Consider the following 25164-nt stretch of genomic DNA (forward strand, 5'->3'; position numbering starts at 1 on the left):
ATGTGGAGACTAAGAATATGGTGACCTAGGGCTCTGTCTTGGCTCCGGAGATCAGTAGTGCTTGTTTGTCTTGTGTGAGGCCTTGTCCGGCGGGTCTGTCCTCATGGGGAACCATAGCCTGTTCCATTGCTGCACGCAGTGCCAGCTGTGGCGGGGGTGCGCTTAAATCTCCAGGCGCTGGGAGCTGAGAGGAGGTCAGCTGCACCTTCGGCTTGGGCCCTTTACTGCTCCCTGGAGTTGGTGGCAGGTCCTTTTGTGGGGACGAACTCCGCGGGGCTGAGCCCTTTTGCAGTCCTGAGCCCTTTTGCGGGCCTGGAGTGTCTGTAAGGCCCGAATAGGGTCCTTTGCCCAGAGCCCCCTTTTCGGGTTTGCTTGGTGCCGACTTCTTTGTTTTTTCTTCAGCACCAGTGACCAGGAGATTGGTGCCAGGAAGAGCCTGGTGCCGGGAGTGCGCTATGCACCGAAGCCGAAGTGCTGTGTGCCGTATCAGATTGTGCCGGCTCTGAAGCTGGGTGTAGGGCAGCCTGCATCAGGAGGGCTCTGAGACATATGTTGTGCTCTCTCTGTGTCTGAGAATGAAAGTTCTTACATATGTGACAGCGCTCCTTTATGTGGGATTCCCCAAGGCAGCTTACACAACTCTCACGTGGGTCATTAACAGGCATAGGCCAGAGACAGGGGCCCTGCCTGGGACAAAGTCGCGCCCCCCCCCCCCCCCAACTATCTGACTAAACACTTAAACAGCTACTTAACAACTGACTAACAAATGATTAAACTATTTACAGCTAGAAGCACAAGGCTGAGATAGGAGAGAAGGCTTGCGAAGCAAGGGACAGAGGCGACCCGAGTGTCCACCACATGCGGACGCGCCTAATACACTGCAGCATGAGCATGGCACTCTAAAGGGCGCCAAAGCCAGCTCAATGGATACCGTTAAGGAAAAAGTCTCCGACAAACGCGCACGTGGGCATGTGCACACCTATAATGGAATCGACATTAGCAAGCACTCAAAGAAGAAGAATGGCTACAAGTAACAGTCCAGGGGAAGCACACTAGATGTTACAAGAGCATTACCCTGCTATTTGATTAGGTCTGAGAAATACAGGAAATTGCCTAGACTGTCTCTTATGGAGAAGAGAGTAAAATTCAGGCAGTTACATCCCAATATTGTTCTAAGTGGGTTAGACTCTACTGAAGAGTGTTATAAACATGCCAATGCTCCTCTTCCAGAAGTGCGTAGAGCCACTTTGTTGCCGCCATATAGATTTTCTTCTTTAATGACAGGATATCTTTTTAATCCATGGGGCAGCTGTTGTGGCTTTGAAATCTCAGAATAGGGTGCCCTCACTTAAGCTTTATAAGATCTTTTGGTACAAAGTCCCCCTCCTGGTAGGGCTACTGCTGTATTGAGAGCGAATACCTATGATGTATGAAATTTTCTTTTTGTTTGTTTGTTCTAACTGGCTGTTCACATTCAGATCCTATGATGTCCTCAAAGGATGAAAGTATTCAATAGGGTTTTTCAATCAATTTTTAGACCTTCTTTTGTTTTGCCAGTTGGCAAACTAAACTACTGCAGTGTTCAGGCACAGGAATTTTTCCTGACTGTCCAGCTCTAGCGGTAATAGGGTGATTCAGAATTTGCCCTCTTCAAGAGCAGAACTATGAGAAGGGGAAAAAAAAAAAAAAAAAGGAATAATATGCGTGGGGGTTTGGGTTTTTTAAGGTTTCTTAGGAGTTGCTGTCTCCCTGTCCCAAGAGGGAGGGGGCCCTGTGCGTCAATGTAATTTATCTGGAATTCACCCACCCACGGATAGGCATTGGAACAAATCCAGATTATGTGAAGAGCCCAATAGGGGGCTTGGAAGCTTGAAAGGAAAGCTGAAAGACCTAGGAACTTGGGCTTTGTTCAGTAAATCGAGTGGCATTTTGTACATAGGTAGGGATTTCTCACTTACTGCACAGTCATCCAATGATGCATGAGAAATGGAGATGTTATGTGCTTCTTGGCTGGGCATAGATTACCCAAAGCATTCCTTGCACTTTGACATGGAGTCCCAGCTGTGAAGGTTGGAGAGAAACCCTTTTCTACCTCAGACTTAGAACCAGTTTCTCTGGCTGAGCTGCTGTGCCCCTACTTCGCAGCCCACAAACCAATTCCTCTTCTGAACCTGAAACAGAGCTTCACAGAAGAAGCAACCTTGAATTTGGAGAGCATCTCTGATATGAACAGGAGTGGGAATCCTTTCGGAAGGAAACTTGCTGCTCTTGGTTGAGCTTTTTCATGGTGGAAGGAGAAATCATAAGGCCCTGACGTGTTGGTTTGACTCAGAGCTTCAGGCCCTGGCAAAGGGAAGGTCACCTGGCTAGTAGTAAGCAGAGCAGAGATTGTTCTCAGAAGCTTCTGAAAGCTTCTGAAAGCTCACAAATCTAGCACCTCTTGGACTTTGCTAGAAACACGCAGAGCAACTCTGCATGTGTGTGTGCTAGGTCAAGGGTGAGGGGAAGAGTGGAAAGACAAAGCCCTGTAGAGAGATGCTGCACCAGAGGGCTGGAACCTCAGTACTCTGGTGATTCCCAGGCTGAAGAGAGGAGATATAAACTGAATGAGATTGCTATTGCCCAAATAAATAAAATCTAAAATATATAAAAACAAACTAGTGAGAAAAAGCCAAATTGACTATTTCTGCCATCACCACAGGCAGAACTGACGAGGGGGCAAGACTTAGCAATACCACAAGACTCCTGAGAATTCTATACCCCTCTTGTGGAGAGCTGGGAGAGAAGCTGGGCAGCAGGGAGATTCTAGGGATATAAAATCAAATGGGGAAAAAACCCTAAGAGGAGCCTGTATTTCAAAGCTTAATACATACCGCAGAGGCCGTCTCCTTACTCTCACACAGAGCTCTTTCCAGATCACAAAGACTCTCCAGCCTGGTCCCTCTCTTCTTTCCATTTGGCACTGGCTCCTTTAATTTCTTCTGTTTCCTTTTAAGACCCAGTGGTCCAATATCACATCTGGGAGACAAGACCTAAGAAACAGCCAAAGCACAACTGTGTGGAGCATTTCTCAGTGCATTTATCCCGGCATAACACATGGCCACGCACTCATAAGTCCATTTAGAACAGAAGTACCCTAAAACTTTGACTAAGCAAAGGTTATGTTGGGGGGAAAACAGTAGCCAGAGGACTGAATCCCATTTACTGAAATGGACGAGACCGCAGCCAAATTCATCTTTAATATGGAGTGGAGGTCCATGGAGACTCTGCTGCAGCACGCATTATTCCCTCTTGACTTTAGTCAGCTCCTGGCCACACTAAGACTCCAAGGCTGTCCCTCCAGACACCCCCAGTTTATAAACGAGGGTCTGGGAAAAGGTTAGGAATGTTTCCAGTTGCTGCAACAGTTTAGATTAATATCCAGGCTATCAAGCAGTGTCACAAGCACCTCTCTGCTCACACTGTATTTAAGAATTTGATATAGGACGTTTGTCTGCACAGTTAGTCTTTGTTTCCAATTTAGTTAGTTAAGGAAAATACAAAACAAGCCTCCTCCAGGCTGAAGAGAAGTATGCAGTAAACTTACAATATGCACAATGCCTCTAAAACCTTTTGCAAAAACATTTAATAAAATATTAATGCCAATTTCAGCTTTTTATGGGATTAATACCTACAGCAGTGAGGGACTACTTAGACACGAACTCTGTGCATTACACATATTAAATCTATTTCCCCATGTTAAGTATCCTCACACATTCTTGTCAACTGTCTAAAATGGACCATCTTGATTATCACTACAAAAGTTTTCTTTCTCCTGCTGATAATACCTCATCTTTATTAATTAGCCTCTTACAGTTGGTGTGGCTACTTCCACCTTTTCATGTTCTCTGTATGTATATATATTTCTTACTAGATGTTCCATTCTATGCATCTGATGAAGTGGGCTGTAGCCCATGAAAGCTTATGCTAAAATAAATTTGTTAGTCTCTAAGGCCTGGTCTTCACTGGGGGGAATCGACCTAAGATACGCAACTTCAGCTACAAGAATAGCGTAGCTGAAGTCGACGTATCTTAGGACGACTTACCTCGTTTCCTCACGGCGCGGGGTCGACTGCCGCCGCTCCCTGATCCGGCGGGTAGTGTAGACATTCCCTAAGGTGCCACAAGTACTCCTATTCTTTCTGTGCACATGTGTGGATACAGTTTAGAGTTCTTACCTCTAGAAGTGAGTAAGGGGAGTTCTCTGTCAGAAATGTATTGGCTGCACACTCCTTCCAAGCTTGAACATCTGCCACTAAAGACTCTAGCCTTGGCAGGTAGTCCAGATGTACCGGGATAGAGCGACCTCTCGCCACAAGTTCCACAAGTGTGTCTAGCACGGGCACACGTCCTCCAGCCTAATGAATTAGAAATTAAGAGATGCTTGATTTGTACAAGACAAAAACAGAACAAAGACATTTGAATCAACTGGAGTGAGATTTTGTAAAACAGAATCTAGGCATTTTTATTCACCTACTGAGAACAGTCCTATTTATAATTTCTTTTCAATTTTTGGCACCAGTTTGTTATCTGTGTTTTTTAAATGCCCTGATAATAAAGTACATTTTCAAACTGAAAGCATTAAAAAAAAAAAAAAAAACTACAAAATAACTCCAGGTCAAAAAGACTCCCCCAGCTGAAAGCTCCTAGCATCCATACCACCATGAATCCCTCTCTGCTGGAAAGCAAATGAATTTCTAGTGTGCCCTGAAGGTAAATCAAAACCTGTCTATGCATATCCAGTCTAAGCACATCATAGCAGAGTAACATTCCAAAGCAGAGCTCCCCTTAAAAGTAGCCCCTGTTCATTTAATTAGGGGTCTACAGATCAAGTGGCTCCATCAATTGGAAGCATGGCAGAATCCCATAAAGGAGAGGTGATTTCTGAAAAAGGCAGAATTCAAACCGTTTAGGACTCTACAGGTTACAAACACCTTAAATTTCATCCAAAACTCAACTGACAAAAGATTGCATAGCACTGATACTATGTACTGCTATAGGAAACAATGTTTGTTGTAAGTGATTCAATCAAATACATTTTTAGAAATAGAGAAAGAGCTGAAATTAAGGGTGCTGCCACTCAACAGGGCCTTCTTTTCATACCCTTCAGTGTGTGCAACGTCAAAGCCCCTAACTTAAACATTAGAAAACCAGCAAATGTTCAGTTAAGGTGTCTCCACATGATATCTCCAAAAAAAAGTTAGTGTTGTAAGAATAAACAAAACCCAAACTTACAAAACCCAGGAAATGCACACTCTCTTCATAGTTTCTGTTAAAAGGTAAATTTTTCAGCCTCTTTAAAATCCCAAGAAAAGTATATTGGACTGAAATATACTTGCCTACTCTGTCCCCATATCTACTCTGGCAACAGCATCAGAGGACCCAACCACATCAGCCACACCATCAGGGGCTCATTCACCTGCACATCCACTAATGTCATATATGCCATCATGTGCCAGCAATGCCCCTCTGCCATGTACATTGGCCAAACCGGACAGTCCCTCCGCAAAAGAATAAATGGACACAAATCAGACATCAGGAATGGTAACATACACAAGCCAGTAAGTGAACACTTCAATCTCCCTGGTCATTCTATTACAGATTTAAAAGTCACTATCATTGAACAAAAAAACTTCAGAAACAGACTTCAAAGAGAAACAGCAGAACTAAAATTCATTTGCAAATTCAACACCATTAATCTGGGCTTGAATAGGGACTGGGAGTGGCTGGCTCACTACAGAAGCAGCTTTTCCTCTCCTGGAATTGACACCTCCTCATCTATTATTGGGAGTGGACTACATCCAGCCTAATTGAATTGGCCCTGTCAACACTGGTTCTCCACTTGTGAAGTAACTCCCTGCTCTCCATGTGTCAGTATATAATGCCTGCGTCTGTAACTTTCACTCTATGCATCCGAAGAAGTGAGGTTTTTACTCACGAAAGCTTATGCCCAAATAAATCTGTTAGTCTTTAAGGTGCCACCTGACTCCTTGTTGTTTTTGTAGATACAGACTAACACGGCTACCCCCTGATACCTAAAAACTGAGTTATTTTGAACAGCTGCTAAAGCCCTCTACCACTTTTTTTTCTCATACCTATCATTGCACCACCCTACCCCTGAGATCTAGTACACGGTATGAAGAAAGTGATCCATAATTTAAAACATTAAAAATGGAATGAAGCAGCACTCTTATTTTGCTAACAGAATACCACACAATTCCAAGGTACAATGGGGAAGAGGAGAGAGCACAGGAGTCTGTGTAGTGTGCCAGTAGTACGTTAATTCCAGACTGTAATTCTAAAAAACAAGGTCTAAGAAATTATTATATTTCACATGTTAGATGTTTTCAGTACCATGCACTAAACTCAGTGAGGGGTGTCCAGTGATATAGGTTTCTTGTGCTTCTATCTCTGTTTTATCCTATGTGCAAAAAAAAATTAGAAGGATTTTGTAACTTTGAAAACAGCTCAGTTTTTGGGTTCCTGCATTTTGGCATACTACTTTATCAGACAATCTTCAATTTTCCCCAAACTCAAGATCATCTTCCAATTTACAGGCTAATGTGACTTTAGATGTAAAATTATTTGGCTTTTAGCAGCAGTTTTGCCACAATTTTAAACTACTAAATCTATCTGTTAGGTACTTATTTGACCCCCATTACTGTAGAAGCCGAGCTTCTCACAATCTTTAACCTAGTTATCCCCACAATACCTGTTGAGGCTGGGAAGTATTGTTATCGGTATCTTACAGAAGAACAAAGGCCCACAGAGAAACTAAGGCCAAAATTTTCAAAGAGACCTAGGAAAGTTAGATGCTCAACTCCCAGGGGAAGTCAACAGGATTTGGGCATCTATATCTCTTGCGCCCTTTAAAAAAAAAAAAAAAATTACGACTTGCCCAGTGTCATAGGAAGGTCTGCGGCAGAGTAGGGAACTGAACCTTGGTTTAAGAGCCAGGCTACTGCCTTAACCATCCTTTCCCTTAAAGAGAACATATCCCTTGTATACACTTTAAAAAGGATGTTGAAAAACTGAAGAGAGTTTCTAAATATGTACACGTGGAAGAAGGTTTCTGATATTAGGAGGCCCTTTAAGTTTAGGGGATGACAGCATAGCAAGATCCAATACTTGAAATTTGAAGTCAGAAAAATTCAATTTGGAAACAAGATGCACATTCTTAACACTGAAGATAATAAAAGTTTCCCATGTGAAGTGGTTAATTCACTGTTGCTTTAGGTCTTTAAACTGAGATTGGTTGTCTAAATGATATGTTTTAGTATAACCACAGTACATAAAGCAGTACAGTAGGGAAAAATAATTCCCTCTACCACAAGAGTTAAGTAGATGAAATTCTATTGTCTGTGTTTTACTGAAGGTGAGACTAGATGATCACCAGTCTCTTCTGGCCTTAAAAATCTATGAATCTACAATAGACAACTACTACATTCCAAACTAGCTGCAATTTCTGAATAGTCTTAAGGAATAAACATCCAGATCACATGATATTAATCTGTTAACCACTGCACAAGTTGTTCAGCCAAAGAAGACAGAATGTAGTTCCAACAGCCATGCTTCTCTTGTGTGGAGCAATTTTTGTCTATTATGATAAAGTATCACATAGTAGGCTATGGCTAAGGTGGAAAGCCCAAAATTCTGGTCTGTCAGCACACTGCATACTTTCAATTTGCTTGGGAAGCTCACTATCAGTGTACTCACAAATCAATCAATTCCTTTAAAGACAGAGTATAAATAAATGACAGCCATCGAGTATGGACAAAAAATCACCAAAGTAAAACATTACTTCTCATAGGACAGAAGTTTCAGCCAATTCCTGTCATGACTTCAACAGTGAATGCAAAATAAAATAGATAAGAGGAAAACCATTCATATATCATTTCTACACTAGGGACATTTACCAAAAATGCCCACTGGTAGCACTCCTGGGAGCTCCAGTGCAGACAAGGTTCTCGAGGGCCAGACTCATTCCTATCACTGAGTCCATCAGACTTGTTTTCAGAATGTTTAACTGATACATGTATAAATAGGTCCAGTCAGAGAAGCCTTCTCTATACAAATGGGAATATTAAGAGTGTTAGAAATGAGTAAAGGAGTATAAAATGTTTTTTTTTTTTTTTTAACCTCACTTTTTATCTGACATGAACAGCTGCTCATGTTATCTATTATCATCACAGTAATTCCAAAATTAGTTCACGTGAGAATTCTGATGTCACTGGGCACATAATGCATATTATATATTTACAACTAGATGTTAGCTTAATAACTGGGCCATAAGCAAAAAACTACACAGATACAGTATAACTATGCTGTTTTAAATAGTCATCAGGCAATCTCTGAAAATAATAGGCAATACCTAACGTTAAAATAATGACCAGAGTAAGCTAGAAATAAAATAGTCTTAGCAATGTGGCTTTTACCAGCAAGGCTTTTTTGTGGCTAGATAATGGTACAAAAACTATAGTAGTGTTAAAATATAGTGTCATAATTGTTAACTGGTGGCTGTGAGAGACATATATGAAGGAATGTTTTGCACTATTTATCTACCAATAGCTCATTTTATAGATTCATTGCAGTAAGTTAATTCCAGATTCAAGTAATATACATAAGGTCCACTGCTGCCTGAGATATAAGTAAAAATTAAGCATTCATCAGTCCATAATTTAACTAGTTGTTTTAAGGCAGTAACTGTTACAAAACCAACATGCTTAATTTCAAAGAAGATTGAAGCACATACTTCTAGCATATGCAAAAGTCAGTGAAGTGACATGTCCACTGACATCAATCTATGAATATTCCCAAATGAATAACAGGAACAATTTACCTACCTGCAGGGCCTCCACTTCCTGTAGCCAATCTTTGGCCTTCTGTACAGCATCTTTCAGAGCAATACCATTTGGGAGATAGGCAGGAATCTCCTCTATCTCCTTGACTGCTGCCGCAAGACTGCTTACTGACTGTCGTGGTCTATGTAAATGATACACACAGCCTACTCAAAATGTGATACAAAGTAGTTCATTTTAGCTTTGTTATTCAAAGGCTGGTGAGAAATCTCAAACTACAAAATAAATTGAACTGAATTAGGGATGAACCCCCCCCCCCCCACACACACACACAATTCTAAGAATGAGACTACATTCTTACCATTAAAAAACTATGCTGTTCAAGGAGCTGTTTCAAAGGGAGGAAGGTATGCCCAAAACTACCGGTGATTTTGTGTCTTGGTAATATGACTAGGGTTTTAACAATAATAATGTATGGCACAATACCTAATTATTGGCTATCAAGTAAGCCATTACTGCAGTGACATTTGGGAGTGTTAACATTTTGATTTATAAATAATTCATTTAAAAAACCTGGTATTTTTGTAATAGTTAAATTCAGGCTAAAACTAGGCACAATTTAAGAAAAGGACCCCACACCCCACATCCATGCCCCTCCACAAATCTCATATACCACATAAGTGAGACAGGGCCGCTGGACTTATTCCTCTCACTTTAAAAAAAAAAAAAAAAAAGTTTTTTTTGCCTGAAAAAGGTGAGCAATATGGATCTCAGTCTAGGGAAAAGTAGACAGAGACCACTAGCCAGTGACTTAAATGCCAACTTGGATCATTGTAGCTAGGAATGTAGAGGTGTAAGACTCGAAGTTACCCAGAGTACTGTATATGAGTTCCTGTCGCAGAGCTGACTTAAAAAAAAAAAAAAAAAAAAAGGGACTGAGCTGAGATTTTGGTTCACCATACCCACTAAACTTGAGAGATACATTTTAAAAGTGTCTTTTTCCCTGCATCTAAAAGGTTTTTGCTAGATATACTGAAGAACTTGAAAAGAAAGCTAAGGAGAGGTTATTCACCACAGTATTTTTTTTTTAAACTGTGTAAAATGTAAACATTTCACATGTGTGTCCTTCAGTGCCTGTGAAATCATTTTGGTACATTTCCTGGTACTGAATTATTGAGTATGTTCCACGAGGATTTCAGAGAGAGAAAAAAAATGGTTGGTTGGTTAAGACGACTTAAAACTTATCTTGGGGCGATTGCTGCCTTGCACACTCAGCCTGGTTAATGGGGCCATCTGGCACAAATTTATGTTTAACTCCATTGGTTTTTAATTTGTTGTTCACCTTCAGCTAAAAAGAATGAAGAGAGTAAAGTCACTGTAGCAAACGAAGGTGTTAGAACCTTGTTTACTCAAAAAGCTGCTGTTTGATTCTGGAGTGCCTTATATATTTTGAAAAGAGGGTCCAAAGTGGTTTAAAAGAAAAAGTAGTGTACTACATGCATCCTTTTTCTTCTCATCAGAGTTGCGGTGACCAATCAGGAAAATTTGGGTTTTTATTTTATAGTGATTATACATTTCCATGAGGGAGATTTAACATAAATTTAAAATTCCATAAACCTTTGAATGAGAGCCTAAGCATCTGTCAGAAAGTTCCAAAGGCAGGAAATTTTTAGAGATACAGCAGATTCACCCTTAACTCAAACCTGTCAGCTAATAGTAGGGGCTTCAGGAAAAAATATTTATTTGTCATGATGCTATTACATACTGTATATTCTGCAATTCATAACTTAGTTTTTTTGCTTACAGGCACAATTTCACCTATAGCTCTGATTTTTTGTGGGATCAAGACAAACTTATTCTGTAGTTTGTGCTTTACCATCACATTTGTCTTAAATAATAAACAATGTGACCAGTACAAGAGTGGTAAGAAATGCTCTGGTGTTTAAATAAATATGAAGCCAAGGATCTGGGAGCCAAATTCTGGTCTCATAGAATCTGCACTTAGCATACAGCTTTCAATTACATCTTAATGAACATAACAAATGTTATTTCTTCCTTTATATTGAGGGTGAAACGCCCAGTAGCATCCTTTTGTCACAGTGAGGAGGTATTCCATCTCAATTCCTCCTCTCTTCATCCTTAGGCCTTGTCTAAATGGGAGAGTTTTACCATTTATACTGATATAATTACAACTATAGAAGTATAAACCACCCCACTTGGGGCAGGTCTTCACTACGGGGGGGGGGGGGGGGGGGGATTTAAAAAAACACAAATTCGAGGTGTCGGGGCCGACTTCCCCCGCTGTGAGGACGGCGGCAAAATCGACCTCCATGGCTCCCCGTCGACGGTGCTTACTCCCACCTCCGCTGGTGGAGTAAGAGCGTCGATTCGGGGATCAATTGTCGCGTCCCGACGAGACGCGATAATTCGATCCCTGAGAGATCAATTTCTACCCGCCGATTAGGTTAGATAAATGTCTATCAGGGATGGTCTAGACAGTATTTGGTCCTGCCATGCGGGCAGGGGACTGGACTCGATGACCTCTCGAGGTCCCTTCCAGTCCTATAATCTATGAATCTATGATTCAGGCGGGTAGTGTAGACCTAGCCTCGGATACTCTTATTCCAGTATAATAGTGGGTTTTTTTGGTTTAGCTTACCTCCTGTCTTAAGTAACGTAAGCTAAAATCAAAAAAGCCCCTATTATTCCGGTGTAAGAATGTCTACATGGGGGACTGATACCAGTAGAACCACACTGGTTTAAATTCACATCTTAGCTTATAATTCACATTTTAGCTTTATTGTGTAGAAAAGCACTAAGATCTGAAATACTGATGGCGGAGTAAACAATTGAATTGATCTGAACCTTCAACTGTTTTTACAGGTCCTTTCCATCTTCCCCTCCCTTCATTTGTCCATGTAAGATATATATAAGCAGCATGGAATTGTTTGTCTACACATCATCCAATATTACAAAGTTCCATGCAATACCTGATACAAACTAAGTAATGACACATTAGTATATTCATGCACTCATAAAAATGAAGAGAAAAACAAAGGCAAGAAGATCAGGACCACATGTGAACTGCCTGCTTTTTGGGTTACCAAATGAAAGATGCAACACTAATTGCACCTATTCCCAAACTCTAAGATTCAGCGTCTACCTGGCCTTTATCAGATTTCTGGCCTTGTCATCCCAGTGTTCAGACAAAGTAAGAAGTTCTTGCAGTTTAGCCATTGCTTTCTCAACTGCTGAATGAGGAGTTAGTCCAACGCCTGAGTCTATGAGTCGTCTCATATCATCCAGAGTAAGGGAGCTTTGATCCAAGCAAGCTTGCTGTACATCTTCCAGCCAGCGTGCCTGCTCCAGACGGATCCGCAGTTCTGCTAGCTGTGGAAGATCAACATCAAACTCAAAGCTGACATTCAATAGCTCCTGCAGTTCTGCAGCACTGGGCATTTCTTCAGAGAGAAGTTTTTGGCTATGCTGTTGGAAAGCTTCCACACGATTAAGAAGATCCTGAAACACACAACAGCAACTATTAAAACAAAAGGAGAAATCCATTGTCAAAGCTTAAAGTTCCTATACCCAACAGCACTGCAATCTTGGCTGTTCTGTTAGTTAAAGCACTGCTAGTAGAATTTACTGGCAAACACCTCACTAAGGCCATGTCTATATGTACAATGTTGCAGCGGCACAGGTGTACTAAAACAGCGGTGCCACTGCAGAATGTGTGGTGAAGACACTCTATGCTGAAAGGCGCTCTCCCATCAGCATAAAAAAAAACCACTCCTGCGAACAGCAGGAGCTATACTGGCAACATAGCTTGTTCACACAAGTGCTTATGCTGATTTAACTTATGTCAGTCGGGGGTGGTATATTCACACCCCTGGGTGACATAAGTTATGCCAACCAACTATAGTGTAGGCATAGTGTAAGATGCAAGGAATGCACGAGGAAAATTTACCTTGAAATGCTCATCCTCTTCTTAATACCTTGAGATTTAGAATATTTTCATAAATATCAGCAACACTAAACAGAACACGAGTCCTTCCACTTGTGAATTCCTGTTCTAGACTAGCTGTTCAACTGAATGCAGTCTTAAGAACATTTTATTGCTATCTTTAAGTGTTTTAGTTCCTCCCCGTCCTCTTTAGAGCTCTCAAAGTTACCTTCAGTAATGGAGTCTGACTGAGGACACAGGGTAGCGCATACAGCTGTCTTACAAACAACCGAAGCTCATTCACAGTCAGCTGATTTGGGGATTTTCCTCCACCAGAACGATATCTGCAATTACATATAGGCATTTCCAGATTGTCAGATGTCACTAAAACATACTCCAATATTTAAAGTTTTAAGTCTACTCATGAATTTTCAGAAACTTTATCTCAGAGATTATACATGAAAAAGAATGGTTACTTACCTTCTGTAACTGTTGTTCTTTGAGATGTGTTGTTCACGTCCATTACACATTAGGTGTATGCGCGCCGCGTGCATGGACGTCGGAAACTTTTTCCCTTAGCGGCTCCCGTCGGGCCGGCAGGGCCCCCTCCTTCCCGCCAGAGCGGCGCCCCGCTCCAGGGTATATATATCCCTGCCGACCCGACCCCTCCGGCTCCTTCTTGCCGGAGACTCCGACAGAGGGGAATGAGGGTGGGAAGTGTAATGGACGTGAACAACACATCTCGAAGAACAACAGTTACAGAAGGTAAGTAACCGTTCTTTCTTCTTCGAGTGATTGTTCACGTCCATTACACATTAGGTGATTCCCAAGCTTACCATTGGAGGTGGGTAGGAGTCAAGGTACAACTGACTGTAGCACAGCCCGGCCGACCATCGCGTCCTCTCTGGTCTGATGATGGATCGCGTAGTGGGCTGTGAACGTATGCACGGACGACCAGGTGGCCGCCTTACAGATCTCCTGGATAGGGACCTGCGCCAAGAAGGCCGTTGAGGATGCTTGGGCCCTCGTCGAGTGGGCCCGGATCTCTGGGGCCGGAACATTGGCGAGCTCATAACACGTGCGTATACAATGCACAATCCATGCCGACAAGCGCTGTGTCGAGATAGGCAAGCCTTTCATACGTTCCGCAATGGCAATGAACAGCTGAGGTGTTCTGCGGAATGACCTGGTCTGTTCCAGGTAGAATGCCAATGCCCTTCGAACATCAAGGGTATGCAGGCTGCGGTGATGAGGGTCCGTATGGGGTTTAGGGAAGAACACATGTAGACAAATGTCCTGTCCCATGTGAAACTGTGATACCACTTTCGGAAGGAATTTGGGGTGCAGCCTCAGCTGCACCTTATCCTTATGAAAAACTGTATAAGGGGGTTCTGAAGTGAGGGCCCTCAATTCCGATACCCTCCTGGCCGATGTGATGGCCACGAGAAACGCCACCTTCCACGAGAGGTGCATGAGGGAGCAAGTGGCTAGGGGTTCAAAGGGGGGTCCCATGAGCTTTGTTAGGACTAGGTTCAGACTCCACGCAGGGACAGGCGGGCGCGAGTAGGGAAACACCCTCTCCAGCCCCTTGAGGAATCGGGCCACTGTGGGGTTGGAGAACACTGACACTCCCAACTCTCCCGGATGGAAAGCCGAAATTGCGGCTAAATGCACTCTAATCGAGGCGGGCACAAGCCCTTGATGCTTGAGGTGCAGTAAGTAGTCCAGGATCGACGGAACTGAGGCCTGCAAGGGCTGTACGTGCTGAGGCTCGCACCAGTGGGAGAACCTTTTCCATTTGGCCAGGTAGGTCGCTCTCGTAGAGGGCTTCCTACTACTAAGGAGGATTTGTTGAACCTGGTGAGAGCACCTGTGTTCTGCATCGTTCAGCCAGAGAGATACCACGCTGTGAGATGTAGCGAAGACAGGTTCGGGTGGAGCAGGCGACCCTTGTCTTGTGTGACTAGGTCGCGATGGAGGGGGAGGGTGATCGGGTCGGCTATGGACAATTCCAGCAGGGTCATGAACCAATGCTGGCGTGGCCAGGCCGGGGCGATGAGTATAACTGTCGCCCTGTCCCTGCGGGTCTTGAGGAGGACCTTGTGTATGAGCAGGAATGGAGGGAAGGCATACCTCAGGCTCCCTCCCCATGGGATCGTAAAGGCATCTGCTAATGATCCCGGGCTGAGGTTCTGGAATGAGCAGAACTGAGGGCATTGACTGTTGTCCTTGGTGGCGAACAGATCCACCCGGGGAAAGCCCCACCTCCGGAAGATTGAATGCAGGACGTCTCGCCTCAATGTCCATTCGTGCATTCGGTAGGATCGGCTGAGGCGATCCGCTAAGCCGTTTTGGATCCCCGGAAGATACGTTGCGATGAGGTGGATCGTATGGGCTATACAAAAGTCCCATAATTGGAGTGCCTCGCGACAGAGGGGAGAAGACCGGGACCCGCCCTGCTTGTTTATATAGAACATGGCGGTAGTGTTGTCCGTCAGGACTGCCACGCTGTGACCTTCTAAGGTGGCGTGGAAGGTCTGACAGGCGAGGCGAACCGCTCTTAGCTCCTTTAGATTGATGTGAAGCAGTTTGTCTTCTCTAGACCACAGCCCTTGGGTCCGCAGTTCCCCCAGAGGCGCCCCCCAACCCAGGTCCGATGCATCCGTTACTAACGTCAGAGTGGGCTGTGGGGCAGCAAAGGGGATCCCTTCGCAGACCTGCTGTTGATCGAGCCACCAGCGGAGCGAGCCCAACACCTGATCTGGGATCGTCACCACTCGATCCAATGGGTCTCTGTTGGGGCGGTACGTTTGGGCAAACCACAACTGTAAAGGCCGGAGCCTTAGGCGGGCATGTCTGACCACATGTGTGCAAGCTGCCATGTGTCCCAGGAGCTGCATGCAACACCTTGCCGTTGTCGTGGGGAATTTTTGGACTGAGCTTATGGCCCTCTGAATTATCAGGAACCGTGACTCTGGGAGGCTTGCCCGCGCGGTTACCGAGTCCAGGGTCGCACCTATGAAGTCCAGTCTCTGTGTGGGGACTAACGTGGACTTGGGCACATTGACCCGGAGGCCGAGTCTGTCGAACATCTGCAAGGCCAGCGTCACGTGAGATCGGACCTCGGCCTCCGACCTGCCCGCGAGAAGCCAGTCGTCCAAGTATGGGAACACACACATCCTTCTCTTCCGAAGGAAGGCTGCTACCACAGACATGCATTTCGTGAATACTCGTGGTGCTGATGCCAGGCCAAAAGGCAGGACCGTAAATTGGAAATGGCACTGGTTGATAATGAAGCGCAGGAACCGCCTGTGGGCCGGATTGATAGCGATGTGAAAGTAGGCATCTTTCATATCGAGGGCAGCGTACCAATCCCCCGGATCCAGGGATGGGATAATAGTTCCAAGGGAGACCATACGGAAGCGCGCTCTGATCAGAAACTTGTTTAGGTCGCGCAGGTCCAAGATAGGACGGAGGCCCCCTTTTGCCTTGGGAATCAGGAAGTATCTGGAGTAGAATCCTTTTCCCTTTAGGTCCGGTGGGACCTCTTCCACTGCTCCTGCTGCGAGAAGGGTCTGTACCTCCTGCATGAGAAGTTGCTCGTGAGAGGGGTCCCTGAAGAGGGACGGGGAAGGGGGATGGCAGGGAGGGGGCGAGGAAAACTGGAGGGTATAGCCCGCCTTCACTGTGCGCAGGACCCAACGGTCCGATGTTATGCACAACCATGCCCGGTAGAAATGGGACAGGCGGTCCTTGAAACTTGGAGGAGGATCCGGTATGGAATGTGGTACGCTGTCCTCGGGCGTAGCTTCAAAAGCCTGGTTTGTTCCCTGGCTGCGGCTTGCCCTGGCCGTGACCGTGGCCCTGGTTAGGCGTATTGTTACGTCTCCGCCTGTTATCCCTGCCACGACGGCGGTACGGTTCGTGCCAAGGGCGAGGGTGGTACTGCCTCTGCGGTGCCTGAGGTTTAAAGGGCTTGCGCTGTGTCACCGGGGTATGCATACCCAACGACTTAAGGGTTGCTCGCGAGTCCTTAAGGCTATGTAGCCTGGCGTCCGTTTGGTCAGAGAACAAGCCCGAACCTTCAAACGGGAGGTCCTGCAGTGTGGTCTGCACCTCTGGCGGAAGGCCTGAAGCCTGTAACCATGCCGAATGCCTCATCACTACCCCGACACGATAGTTCTAGCCGCTGCGTCGGCTGAGTCGAGGGAGGCCTGCAAAGAGGTCTTGGCCACCACCATCCCCTCGTCCACCAGGGCCGTGAACTCAGGATGCGCGTCAGGTGGTAGGGAGTCCTTAAACTTGGAGGCTGATGCCCAAGAGTTAAAATTGTGTCTATTTAGAATCGCTTGCTGATTAGCGATCCTCAGCTGAAGGCCCCCAGATGAATAGACTTTCCTCCCGAACAAGTCTAATCGCTTAGCTTCCTTGCCCTTGGGCGCAGGAGCTTGCTGGCCATGACGCTCTCGCTCGTTGACCGCCGAGACCACCAGCGAACAAGGAGACGGGTGTAAAAAGAGGAAGTCAAATCCTCTAGATGGGGCGAAGTATTTCCTCTCCACGCCTCTTGCAGTTGGTGCACTGGAGGCCGGCGTTTGCCACACCGTCTTATAGTTGGACTGGACTGTCCATATAATCGGGAGAGCGACTCTGGAGGGCCCCTCCGGGCTCAGGATATCGACCATGGGGTCCTCCTGTTCTACCGTCTCCTCCGCCTGCAAGCCCAGATTGAGGGCTACCCGACGAAGCAGGTCTTGGTGCGCCCGATGGTCAATCGGGGGAGGGCCAGACACCGTCATGCCCGCTACTGCCTCGTCCGGTGAGGAGGAAGAGGTCGGGGCCTTCTGCCCATCCTCCTCTTCCTGCAACCCGGCATCGACCAGTTGCTCCTCTGGGGCCTGACCCACAGTATGGGACTGGGACGGTACCGTGCTCGGTGCCGAGTCCACTCCCTCCCGCTCCTGCGGTCTAGAGACCGTTGCCTCCTTATGCGATGGCGGGCGGTACCGCGGGGAGCGGGATCGGTACCTTGAGGGCCCGGATCTCGAGGCCCTAGATGGGGGCCCTTGCTGGTGATAGGCCCAGGGTGTCCAGAATGGCCATTGGCTTGGTTGGCCCCACTGGGGATGGCCACAGGCTTCGTAGTCCCTGCTAGCCTGCGCCCTATGGGCATACCCGCCGTACCGTCCCGAGTCAGTCTCCGAGACCACGGACGGTGACCTGGAAGGCCACGGCAGAGCCGTAGGACGGTGCCGGTCTGGGTTTGGGGAGTAGCGCCTCCGTGACCAGGACCTGGAGCAGCGTCTCGCCGACCTGGACCTGGATCGGTACCGGTGATCGCGGGACCAGGAACGACTACGGCTGGTCGGCCTCAGGTAACGTACCGCCAACGCCTCGCGGTGCCGACTCGTGCTTGGTTGCTGAGTTGGTGCCGACCGCTTGCTGAAGCCCGACTGCTGCGGTGCTTTCTGTGCTGAGGGCAACCGGGAGTCCACCGAGGCGGAGCTCGACCGGGACCGGTGCCCTGAACGGTGCCGAGACGGCGACCGTGATGGGCGCACAATCGCCGGCTTGCCTCTGTGTGGCAGCTTCGGCGGAGCGTCCTCAGTACGTGTAGGGGCCTCAACGGAGAATGCAATGAGGTCCTTAGCTGCCTCAAATGTGTCCGGAGTGGAGGGCTGTTCCAAGAGCTCCTCCAGCCCTTCATCCTCACTCGTCGCGCCTATCCCGGGGCTCGATGGGCCTTTCGGCGCCGGAGCCACTACCGGGGTCTGTGCCGGGGCCGTGCCGGCCTTAGGTGCACTCGAGGTCTTCACCGGCGCCGCCCTCTTATGCGGGGAGCGTCCTCGGGCCTTGGGTTGGCCCTTCGATTTTGCCGGCGAAGACGACCGGTGACGTCCATGCCCCCGTTGGGTCGGTGCCGTGGGCTTCGGGTGACCTGTCGGCGCCGGTTCCCGCACCGATGCCGGGGCGCTCCGCTCTGAGGCAGACGGTGCCGCCGAAGTGGAGGGCTGCAATGCCGTCTCCATGAGCAGCTGCTTGAGGCGAAAGTCTCTTTCTTTCTTAGTTCTGGGCTTAAAGGCCCTGCAGATCTTGCAGCGCTCTTTCTGGTGAGCTTCCCCCAGGCAGCGGAGACACGAGTCGTGGGGGTCGCTCAATGGCATAGGCTTGCGGCACGTGGCACAAGCCTTGAAGCCTTGGGCGTGCGGCATGCCCCGCCGACCAGGACCGGTGCCAGGGTTGACCAAACAACCACAGCAGGAACTTTAAGTACCTAATGAGCTGTTAACTACTAAGCTCAACACTACTACTAAATAACTGATAACTGTTTCCTAAATAACACTAATGACTATGCTAAGGGACACTCTCAGACGAGAGACAGAGTTGTTCCAACGCCGCCACGGACGGTAAGAAGGAACTGGAGGGGTCGGGTCGGCAGGGATATATATACCCTGGAGCGGGGCGCCGCTCTGGCGGGAAGGAGGGGGCCCTGCCGGCCCGACGGGAGCCGCTAAGGGAAAAAGTTTCCGATGTCCGTGCACGCGGCGCGCGTACACCTAATGTGTAATGGACGTGAACAATCACTCGAAGAAGAAGCATGATCTTCAAAAGGTATCTAAGTGATTTAGGATTTGTCTATATGCGAAACTGACTGGAAAAAATGGTTACCCACCTTTTCTTAAACATTGTTCTTTGTGATGTCTTGCTCATTTCCGTTCCATTGTAGGTCTGCACGCACCCATATGTGCGGTCAGAGATGTTTACGTTAGCAGTATCCGTAGGGTTAGCTGTGGTGCCCTCTGGAGTGCCGCGTTCATTTCATGGTTTATAAGGTGCCGCCGGCCCTCCGCCCTCTCAGTTTCTTCTTCTCGATAACTCCAACAGAGGGACAGGAGGGTGGGTAATGGAATGGACATGAGCAACATCTCAAAGAACAGTTTTTTCTTCTTCGAGTGCTTGCTCATGTCGATTCCAGTGTAGGTGACTTACAAGCAGAATCCTCAGAAGTGGGCTTGGAGTTAGAATCATAGAATATTAGGGTTGGAAGAGACCTCAGGAGGTCATCTAGTCCAATCCCCCGCTCAAAGCAGGACCAGCACCAACTAAATCATCCCAGCCAAGGCTTTGTCAAGCCAGGCCTTAAAAACCTCTAAGGAGGGAGATTCCACCACCTCCCTAGGTAACCCATTCCAGTGCTTCACCACCCTCCTAGTGAAATTGGGTTTCCTAATATACAATCTAGATCTCCCACACTGCAACTTGAGACCATTGCTTCTTGTTCAGTTATCTGCCATCACTTCAGGTAATTGAAGGCTGCTATCAAATCCCTCCTCACTCTTCTCTTCCGCAGACTAAATAACCCCAGTTCCCTCAGCCTCTCCTTGTAAGTCATGTACCCCAGCCCCCTAAATCATTTTCGTTGCCCTCCACTGGACTCTCTCCAAATTGTCCACATCCCTTCTGTAGTGAGGGAATAATCACTTCCCTCAATCTGCTGGCAATGCTCCTACTAATACAGCCCAATATGCCATTGGCCTTCTTGCCAACAAGGGCACACTGCTGACTCATATCCAGCTTCTCTTCCATTGTAATCCCCAGGTCCTTTTCTGGGGAACTGCTGCTTAGCCAGTCGGTCCCCAGCCTGTAGCCATGCATGGAATTCTTCCTTCCTAAGTGCAAGACTCTGCACTTGTCCTTGTTGAACCTCATCAGATTTCTTTGGGCTCAATCCTCCAATTTGTCTAGGTGACTCTGGACCCTATCCCTACCCTCCAGCGAATCTACCTCTCCCCCAAGCGAAGTGTCAACTGCGAACTTGCTGAGGGTGCAATTAATCCTATGATCCAGATCATTAATAAAGATGTTGAACAAAACCAGTCACAGGACTGACCCCTGGGGCACTCTGCTTGATACCAGCTGCCAACTAGACATCGAGCCCGACAATCTAGCCAGCTTTCTATCCACTTTATAGTCTATTCATCCAATCCATACTTTTTTTTAACTTGCTGGCAAGAATACTGTGGGAGACCATATCAAAAGCTTTGCTAAAATCAAGATATATCACATCCACCACTTTCCCCATATCCACAGAGCCAGTTATCTCATCATAGAAGCAATCAGGTTGGTCAGGCATGACCTGCCCTTGGTGAATCCATGTTGACTGTTCCTGATCACCTTCCTATCCTCAAAGTGCTTCAAAATGGATTCCATGAGGACCTGCTCCATAATTTTGCCGGGGACTGAAGTGAGGCTGACCGTCTGTAGTCCGGGTTCTCTTTCTTCCCTTTTTAAAATATGGGCACTGTATTTGCCTTTTTCCAATCATCCGGGACCTCCCCCGATTGCCACAAATTTTCAAAGATAATGGCCAATGGCTCTGCAATCACATCAGCCAGCTCCCTCAGCACCCTTGGATGTATTAGATCTGGACCCATGGACTTGTGCATATCCAGTTTTTCTAAATAGTCCTTAACCTGTTCTTTCACCACTGAGGGCTGCTCACCTCCTCCCCATACTGTATTGCCCAGTGCAGCAGTCTGGGAGCTGACCTTGTCTGTGAAGACTGAGGCAAAAAAAGCATTGAGTACTTCAGCTTTTTCCACATCATCTGTCACTATGTTGCCTCCCCCATTCGGTAAGGGTCCCACACTTTCCCTGACCTTCTTCTTGTTGCTAACATACCTGTAGAAACCCTTCTTGTTACTCTTCACATCCCTTGCTAGCTGCAACTCCAACTGTGCCTTGGCCTTCCTGATTACACCCCTGCATGCTCTAGCAATATTTTTATATTCCTCCCTAGTTATCTGTCCAAATTTCTAGTTCTTGTAAGCTTCCTTTTTGAGTTTAAGCTCACCGAAGATTTCACTGTTAAGCCAAGCTGGTTGCCTGCCATATTTGCTATTCTTTCTGCACTTCGGGATGGTTTGTTCCTGAGCCCTAAGTAAGGCTTCTTTAAAATACTGTAAAGGTAGCCATCTTACAGCAAACAACCTTCAGGACCAGACTCCAAAGAGAAACTGCTGAGTTTCAGTTCATTTGCAAATTTGACACCATCAGATCAGGATTAAACAAAGACTGTGAATGGCTAGCCAACTACAGAAGCAGTTTCTCCTCCCTTGGTGTTCACACTTCAACTGCTAGCAGAGGACCTCACCCACCCTGATTGAACTAACCTCGTTATCTCCAGACTGATTCTTGCCAGCATATTTATACCTGCCCCTGGAAATTTCCATTACATGCATCCGACGAAGTGGGAATTCACCCACGAAAGCTTATGTTCCAATACATCTGTTAGTCTTAAAGGTGCCACAGGACTCTCTGTTGCTTTTTAAAATACAGAGTTCACAGTCTTGCAGATTGGAGCACTGCTCTGCCGAAACCAGCATCATCTTGAGCTTTCTGGATCAGTGCATAGTGCGAAGCGAATGTGTGGACAGATGACCAGGTCATGGCTCAACAAATTTCTTGGATTAGCACTTGAGCGAAGAAGGCTGCCGAGGACACCTGCACCCTAGTTGAGGGAGCCATCATGATCGCCGTCAGGTGCACCTTTGCCAGCTCATAACAGTAGCGGATGGAGGCCGTGGTCCAGGACGAGATTCTCTGGGTAGACGCTAGGAAACTCTTCATCGTGTCTGTGACAGCAACAAATAACCGTGTAGACTTATGGAACGGCTTCGTTCTATCTATAGATGGACAGAGCCCTTCTGATGTCCAGGGTATGCAGCCTGCGTTCCTCATCCGTCGCATGAGGCTTTGGACAAAGGATATATCTTGACCAGTATGGAACTGGCAGAAAGACCAGATGCGGACACAGCTGGACCATGTCCTAATAGAAGATCGTATAAGGCGGTTCTGACATGAGCGCCCTGATCTCGGATACCCTACAGGCTGAAGATATAGCGACTAAAAAGGAGACCTTCCATGAGAAAAGCAGGAGGGAGCAGGAAGCCAATGGCTCAGACGGGGGCCCCCATGAGCCTTGACAGCACAAGATTCAGGTCCCAAGTGAGAACAGTTTTTTCACTTACCTGGTGAGGTGGGGGGGGCGGGGCGAGCCCCGAGGGACTCTCGCTTCTGGCTCCAAGCTCTCAGGGCATGCTGGCCATGACCCGCTCCGGGGACCGTGTCAGGTGGGGAGTTTGACTGGGGCGGTACACCTGTCAAACCGTAACGCAGGTGTCCTAAGGTGAACTCATGGAGGATAGAAACCTCCCGTGGAGCAGAAGGGCAAAAGCTTGCTTGATCTTGATTTTCAGTATGACTACAGACTGTGAAAGCGGGGGCCTCACGATCCTTCTGACTTTTTGGGTTTTAAAGCAGGAGGTGTCAGAAAGTTATGACAGGGATAACTGGCTTGTGGTGGCCAAGCGTTCATAGCAACGTTGCTTTTTGATCCTTCCATGTCGGCTCTTCCTATCATTGTGAAGCAGAATTCACCAAGCGTTGGATTGTTCACCCACTAATAGGGAACGTGAACTGGGTTTAGATCGTCATGAGACAGGTTAGTTTTATCCTACTGATGATGTGTTATTGCAATAGTAATCCTGCTCAGTACGAGAGGAACCGCAGGTTCAGACATTTGGTGTATGTGCTTGGCTGAGGAGCCAATGGGGCGAAGCTACCATCTGAGGGATTATGACTGAACGCCTGTAAGTCAGAATTCCCCCTAAACGATATGGTCATGGGAGAAACCCAGGTTTGTGAGTTCAATCCTTGAGGGGGCCATTTAGGAAACTGGGGTAAAAAAATCTGTCTGGGGATTGGTCCTACTTTGAGCAGGGGATTGGACTATATGACCTTCTGAGGTCCCTTCCAACCCTGATATTCTATGATTCTATGATATGCGGGTAAAGGCACGCCAGACCTTTCAGGAACTACGCCATCATGGGATGGGCGAAGACCGACCTGCCTTGAAGCAGAGGGTTGAACGCTGAAATGGACACCAGGTGTACCCTGACCGAAGACAGTGACAGGCTCTGGAGCTTATGGTGCAGCAAATAGCCCAGGATGTCTTTCAGCGGGGCCTCTTCCACATGAATGTGATTATCTGAGGCCCAACACATGAACCACTTCCACTTTGCCACGTAGGTAGCCCTGGTTTCATGCTGCCCAGCAGGACCTGCTGGACACCAGTGGAAAAACACCACTCATCCCCACTTAACCACACAGTAACCAGGCTGTCAAGTGGAGCGCCGCCAGGTTTGAATGCGGCAGATTGCCATGGTTTTGCCGAAGAGGCAGCGTCCGAAAGACTCAGCAGCATGCCGAATCAGTGTTGATGAAGCCACAGTGGGGCTATGAGGATGACTGTCGCTTTGTCTTACTTCACCTTTAGCAGAACCTTGTGGATTAACGGCACCTGCGGGAAGGCGTACATCAGTGCTCCCGACCGCGGGATCAGGAAGGAGTCCGACAGGGAGCCCTTGTCCCTGCCCTGCAGAGAACAGAACACATGGCACTTCCTGTTCTGCCGGGACGCAAACAGCTCCACGTGGGAAGTCCCCCACCTGCAGAAGATTAGGCTGACCACCTCCAGATGGAGCAACCATTCGTGGAGAGACAAGAAGGTCCTGATGGGGTGATATGCCAGGATGTTCCTGGTTCCGGAAACGTGGGTGGCTACAGATGTATGGTGTGCTACACACAAATGTCCCAAAGGCTGAGTGCTTCCCGACAAAGGGCCGAAGATCTGGTGCTGCCTGCCTGTTAATGTAATACATTGCGGCAGTATTGTCCATCAAGACCTGCACCATGCCTTGCCCTTCAGGTGGGGCAAGAAAGCCTGACAGGCCAGGCGAACTGCTCTGAGCTCCCAACATTGATATGAAGTGCTAGTAGCCAGCTTGTAGCCAGTGGCCCTGGGTGTTGAGCTCGCCCAGATGGTCTCCCCAGCCCATATCCGAGGCGGCCGAGACCAGGGTGAGCGACGGAGATGGGGACGCGAAGGGAACTCCTTGCAGCACCGACTTGGGATCCCACCACCAGCCCAGAGACAAGAGGATGTGGCTCAGCACTGGGACCGCTTGCTCCAGGGGTGCCAGCTGGGGATGCAGACTGAGGCCAGCCATGCTTGCAGAGGTCTCAGATGAAGTTGGGCATGGCTGACCACGTACGTTCACACATCCATTGGCCCATCAGTTGCAGGCATGTGTGGGCTGTGGTGCCGGTTGCTCTTTATGTGGGAACTCAAGTCCACCATGGGCTGAAACCGCGCTTCCGGAAGGAAGGGGCCCCGGCTCGCGTGGAATCAAAAACCGCTCCGATGAACTCTATGCTTTGGACTGGCATTAACATGGTCGTCTCATGTTTGTTAACAGGCCCAGGTCGCTGCAGGTGGAACTCACCAGACTGAGGCTACTTTGCACCTGCTCCAGAGATCTG

At 47.3% G+C, this 25164-nt stretch overlaps 1 protein-coding gene across 3 annotated transcripts in view; it reads right to left on the minus strand.

Moving 5' to 3' along the window:
• The window catches only part of KDM5B (lysine demethylase 5B), a 135492-nt gene that overhangs the window by 37100 nt on the left and 73228 nt on the right, over nucleotides 1-25164 (minus strand). For 2 of the 3 annotated variants that reach the window (XR_004645415.1, XM_034767758.1), the window contains exons 14-18: nucleotides 13010-13124; nucleotides 12001-12356; nucleotides 8883-9021; nucleotides 4218-4397; nucleotides 2874-3032 (exon numbers count right to left, since the gene is read on the minus strand). Coding sequence is in view for 2 of the 3 variants with exons in the window: in XM_034767758.1 (XP_034623649.1) it covers nucleotides 2874-3032; nucleotides 4218-4397; nucleotides 8883-9021; nucleotides 12001-12356; nucleotides 13010-13124 (949 nt within the window). In the remaining variant the exon portion in view is untranslated. The remainder of the gene's footprint in view (nucleotides 1-2873; nucleotides 3033-4217; nucleotides 4398-8882; nucleotides 9022-12000; nucleotides 12357-13009; nucleotides 13125-25164) is intronic. The other variant, XM_034767759.1, reaches the window with a different exon arrangement.

The sequence above is a fragment of the Trachemys scripta genome, chromosome 4 (assembly GCF_013100865.1).
Source record: "Trachemys scripta elegans isolate TJP31775 chromosome 4, CAS_Tse_1.0, whole genome shotgun sequence".
NCBI lineage: Eukaryota > Metazoa > Chordata > Testudines > Emydidae > Trachemys > Trachemys scripta.